General features: G+C 48.7%; 2 protein-coding genes across 4 annotated transcripts in view; one reads left to right on the top strand and one right to left on the bottom strand.

The window, feature by feature from the left end:
* DRC3 (dynein regulatory complex subunit 3) overlaps positions 1–3,673 on the bottom strand; it is a 14,311-nt gene extending 10,638 nt beyond the window's left edge. Inside the window, exons 1-3 of the mRNA XM_005425984.2 lie at positions 3,517–3,673; positions 2,038–2,154; positions 527–725 (exon numbers count right to left, since the gene is read on the bottom strand). Of these exons, the coding sequence (XP_005426041.1) occupies positions 527–725; positions 2,038–2,154; positions 3,517–3,673 (473 nt within the window). The remainder of the gene's footprint in view (positions 1–526; positions 726–2,037; positions 2,155–3,516) is intronic.
* Positions 3,674–5,191: 1,518 nt separating this feature from the next.
* The window catches only part of TOM1L2 (target of myb1 like 2 membrane trafficking protein), a 56,501-nt gene continuing 56,400 nt past the window's right edge, over positions 5,192–5,292 (top strand). For all 3 annotated transcript variants that reach the window (XM_031061049.1, XM_005425939.3, XM_031061048.1), the window contains exon 1: positions 5,192–5,264. In XM_031061049.1, the coding sequence (XP_030916909.1) occupies positions 5,213–5,264 (52 nt within the window). In that variant the 5' untranslated portion in view covers positions 5,192–5,212. The remainder of the gene's footprint in view (positions 5,265–5,292) is intronic.

Here is a 5,292-nt window from a genome sequence, read left to right as displayed (position 1 = left end):
TGTGTTTCCCAGGGCTGGGGAAGCACAGCCTTGGAATTTATTGCTTTTATTACAGTTGAGTTGCAATATGCACCCTGCTCTGCTGCCAAATTCACATGACAGTCAGTTATGAGTTTCTAATGGTTTTGGGAAAGGAAATACGTAAATTCACGTTGGCAATATCTAGACAATGGGTGGAGAGAAAAGGCAGATGGGGTGCACAAATCACAGGTCTTAAATTGGTAAGATGCCCTCAAAAGAACCCCAAATAAATCCTAGCCTCCCCCCTGTTCTCATATGTAGCCACTTATTCCTTTGCTAGCTTTCATGGGAGCCAATAGGAATTTTGCCATGGCTGAGAGCAGTCACAGACCTGGGCCCCCATGAGTCAATAATCTGAAAGAAAAATGGCTGCAGTAAGCACTTAACACCAGAGGACCAAAACCATAGCTCAGACTACTCAGAAATCCTAAAGAGAATTTTATCACCTAAGGAGGGGCTTGGACACGATGGCAAATGGCAGTTTTAGAATATCTGATCCTTCAGCAGGGAATATTTGCAAAGCCAGGGAACACTCACATCTTCCAGAAAGGTCAGGTTATTCTTCCCTATGGAGAAAATCTGTAGCTCTTGCAATGTGTCCATGTGCTCAATTGTAGATATTCTGTTATTGTAGAGACTGAGGTCCTGCAGTTTGACAAGAGTGTCCAGGCCCTCAATTACTTCAATATTGTTGAAGGACAGGTCTGGGGAAGAATTTATAAATCAAACATTAAATAATTTCTTGCAGAACACCCAGATTCTGCTCTTTAGTTCTGGGTGTAGGAGTTTATGTACAGATTTTTCTCAGGGGTGGTCCAGGTCCCACAGGAAAAGCTCAGCATTAAATCATCCTTTATTCCCATCCCCTCCTTGCAATTTTCTATGAAATTTTTGAATCAGAGGAAAAGCTGAAGTTAATCCATGCAGAGTCCACATACACAGCCTGAAAGGGACTTCTGCCCTATGGGGGAACACAAAACAAGAGGTGGGGAAATGCCCTTAGAGGGGAATTCTTTGGTAAATCTGGCACTCTCTTTTTTCTTGCAGGCTCTGTCCTGCCACAGTTGTGGTCACTCCCAGAGCACCAAGACAAGGCAGCTCCATGTCAGTGGAGTTATGCAAGGCTCACTTCAGCTGTTTCACTTATTGAAATGTCCTCTTCCCCTGCCAGAACATCTCTCCTAACACCTACACTCACCCTGACTAAGGGCAGGATTTGCCTGAGGATTAGTACTGAGCAAGCCAAGAGCCCCAAACCAGTTTATGAGGTCTCTTGGGTGGCTCAGACACTTGTACAGCAGCAGCTGAGCCACTGCAGCCTTTGGGCAAACAAAATATGCGAGTGTGCTTCAAAACACTGTGCTCACACTGACCACTTGGTGATTCACAAGTGCCTCAGTCATCTCTGGAGCAGAACTGTGCAGACAACGGGGTGGAGGAGCCCATTAGACATTTCACAACGTGCTTATGAGCTCCAGCCCTGCATGCTGAGGATATATTTAGAATTCCAGCCAGCAATGTGGCTGCAGTTCCAGGGAATGCTCTCAGCTGTGCATCTGTGCAGCTGCAAGCAGCCACACAAGGCCACAAGGGTGGGCGCTCCTTGGGACAATGATGACACCCAGCCCTTAAGGGGTTGTAGGATTTGGAATGCCTGCAGCAGCTTTGAAAACAGAATTCAGGCTTCTAAATCACAGAGGTGTTTCCATAAATATTCCTGAAAGTCACCCCTAAACACAATAGAAACCTTGGAAACAACATTGAAACCTCAGCTTCCTGTTCCTGCCACACCAAATGTATGAAACCCAGTTTTTAAACATTTGAAGGATTTGTTTTGCAGCTCTGATACTCAGGCATTTTGACATTTGACAGTCAAATAAGGAGACACACAGACAGCTGACAGCCTTCCCAGGGTAAGCTCCTATCAGTGGTGTTGAGAAGGAAGGTGACATGCTGCTTTATGTCAGATTGCTTTGCACCTGCAAAGGCATCCACCCTCCCCTGCCTGTATCTCACCAAGCCATACAAGGTGAACCAGACTCTCCAGACCTTCTATCTTCTCAATCACGTTGTTGTCCAGCTGCAGTTTAGTCAGATTCTCGAATGGCCACAGATTAGCAATCTGCAGGATGTCTAAAGCCACAGGGAACAAAAAGAAAAAAAAAATAGAAAAGAAAATTGCTTTCCACGTGAGCCAGCCTTGTTTCAGCAGCCACACTGCCTTGCACAAGGAAAACACGTGCAGTCTTGCCTGCAGAAGGATTTGCAGTGTGTCATGAGTGCCCTGGAGAGCTCAGAGGTGCCCTGGCTGGATGAGATTCCAGTGGAACATCCCACTTAACCTCAGAGTCCTGCTCAGCACACACTGCTCATCAGCAGGGCCAACAAGGCGTGCAGGGGATGCTGAGTGTGGCCCTGCACTCCAGAACCTTCCTGAACCCTCTGCCAGCAGGCCCTGACCTTCACCTTCCTCTCCAGCTGCAAGCAGGAGGTTTGGGATGAGCCTGTGCTTCTCTCTGCATTTGCAGTCCAGCAGTGCCCAGCTCCTGCTGCTGTAAATGATGCTCCTGCTCCTGGGATCCTCAGCACAGGAGAGGAGTTGGAATCTTCCCTTTCTGTGAAGGCTGCAGTTTAGAGCTAATCAATATCCCTGCATTTAGTTCCCTCCAAAGACAGAATCACAAGGGCAGGCTGTTGGTGACCACAGCATAGGATCAGGACCAAGGTGACAGGAAATACAGAATATTCTCATTCCCATTTCTCTTTCCCCTGCAATGCTTCCCAAAAGATTTCATCTGCTGTCCTGCTATCCTTATTTAGTGAGGGCACCATAAACCAAGGAATTGCATGAACAAAATATTCACACAGTTCTGGATTTGCAAACAAATCTATGCAGAATCAGGTCAAGGGAGTCTTTTCTAAGAAAATCAACTCATACACACATTATTTTACTGGAGCACACAAAGAATATTCAACTGAAATTACCCCGCTCCCTCAAATACTCAAATATTGAGCCAAATGTTCTTCCTTTCCATTTTTTTGAGTGCAAGTTTACGACAGGTTTGACAGTAAGAGGCAAGCCATGGTAATGGTGTGGATGAGCAGAGAATGCCATCAGATCGGACTGTAAGCACCACAGTCTCCCAGACAGCTCTCACACGACCACCAGCCACGGCAGAGCCTGCCCCGGGCTGGGTTTGGCCACGAACTGAGGGGCCCAACAGGGCTGTGGCCTGTAGGTGTCACCACAATATAAATGTTAAATGAGAACAGCAGTGACGGTGAGAGTGGGAAGTGAAGCAGCTCTGAAGTCATCCATCAGCAGAAGCTCCCTCTGATGAAGCTCCTTTGTACAGGTGTGAGCAAAAGTCCAAGCCCAGATGTTAATTTTCACATATCCAAGCTAATAATGGTTGCTTAATTGCCAGTTATCCACTTACTCTATTACCTTCTAGCAAAAGAAGAGGAAAAATATGTATATATTCTGATACTCACTTTTAAAACTAAATTGTATCTCTGTCACAACCTTAACGTTAATACTTTCCTTTCTGGCAATATCTCCAAGGTCCTCTGGACACTTCTCTTCAATGGCTTTCTGGAGTATTTCATCATCAATAACGTTTGGCTCAATATTATTGAAAAACTGAGTCATTGTGAGACAGGATCAGCCTTAAAGGACAGAAAAGAAAATAAATTAAATCACTGCCTGGCAGTGACTATAAAAATGAAAATGAAAATAAATTACATCACCTTCCAGCAGTCATCGAATCACAGAATCCCAGAATAGTTTGGGTGGGAAGGAACCTTAAAGATCACCTCATTCCACCCCTGCCATGGGCAGGGACAATTTCCACTATCCCAGGCTCCAAGCCCCATCCAACCTGGCCTTGGACACTTCCAGGGATGGGGAATCCACAACTTCTCTTGTCAGCCTGTTCCAATGCTTGACAACACTTTCAGTGAAGAAAATTTTCACGGAAATTTAAATATCCCTAATGTTGCCCTGGAGGCAATGAGACTATTTGTCATTTTCAAACTGTGCAGAGTTAATGAATCGCTGTGAAGGACTTGAGTCTCCAAACTTTTGCTTGTGTAAGATGTTTCTAATTACAGAGTAAGTTCTGATTTATTTTTGCACAGGACAGCGATGATAAATGTCAGAGTTTGGAGAGTTCTGTTCTCATTATGGCATTTCATTAACAAACCAAACCTCTCTGTGGCTGCGTGCAGCAGGCTCTGGATTTATCCATCCTTGAGCTTCCTCTCTCTCTTTCTTGTACAATCACAGAATTGTCTGGGTTGGGAGGGAACTTAAAGCTCATCCAGTGCCACCCCTGCTGTTGTATTGCACTAAATACACCCTGCCATGGGCAGGGACACTTTCCACTGTCCCAATTGCTCCAAGCCCCGTCCAACCTGGCCCTGGACACTCCAGGGATGTGCACTTGTCCAGCGTCTCTTCGGTCAATGCCGGTCCCAGCCACTCCTGCCCGGTGGGTGGGAAGGAGCCGCCGCCTCCCGCTCCCAGGACCCACCGAGGCCCAGATCCCGGCCCCACAGGCCTCTCACCGCAGGTCCCCAGGGGTCGGCGGCGGTTCTCGTTCCCGTTCCCGTTCCCGTTCCCTTTCCCTTTCCCTTTCCCGTTCCCCGTTCCTCGTTCCCGTTCCCGTTCCCGTTCCCTGTTCCCACCGGCGCCTCAGCGCCCGTCGCTAAGGAAGCCCAGGTGTGTTGCTAAGGGAGGCACGTGACCGGCTCAGCCGCCAATGGGAGTGGAGGGGGTGGGGAGGCCAGCTACCAATCAGACCGCAAGAAATCCGTGTCAGCCAATCAGCGCTGGGACCGTGCCCTCGGGGCGGAGAGGGCTCGGATGATTGACGTTCCCTTTGCCCAATAATGTTGCAGATAGTTTCGGGCTTTGCCCAATAGGGACTGGTAGTCTCATTGTCCCCGCTGTCCATCAAAGGGAAGGCGGGGAAAGGGGCGGGACTACTGCGGGGGCAGGCCCCTCTCTTGACAGTGATGGACACAGTCTTTAACCAATAGTTTTGCCGCGCGTCTTGCAGCTGTCCAATTGAAGGTAGGGAGGCGGGACTCAGCTGCCAGAGCGCGCTGTGGTTGGCGCGCGCGGCTGTCGGTCAGGGCGCGGTGCGGGAGGGGTGGGCGTTGGGCCGCTGTTTGTTGTCATCCCAAGATGGAGTTTCTGCTGGGGAACCCGTTCAGCACCCCGGTGGGGCAGAGCCTCGGTACGGCGGCCTGGGGAGCGCGGAGGGG

The sequence above is a fragment of the Geospiza fortis genome, unplaced genomic scaffold, assembly GCF_000277835.1.
Source record: "Geospiza fortis unplaced genomic scaffold, GeoFor_1.0 scaffold213, whole genome shotgun sequence".
NCBI lineage: Eukaryota > Metazoa > Chordata > Aves > Passeriformes > Thraupidae > Geospiza > Geospiza fortis.
Note: the sequence above shows the minus strand (reverse complement) of the source record. Positions and strands in the feature narration are given on the sequence as shown.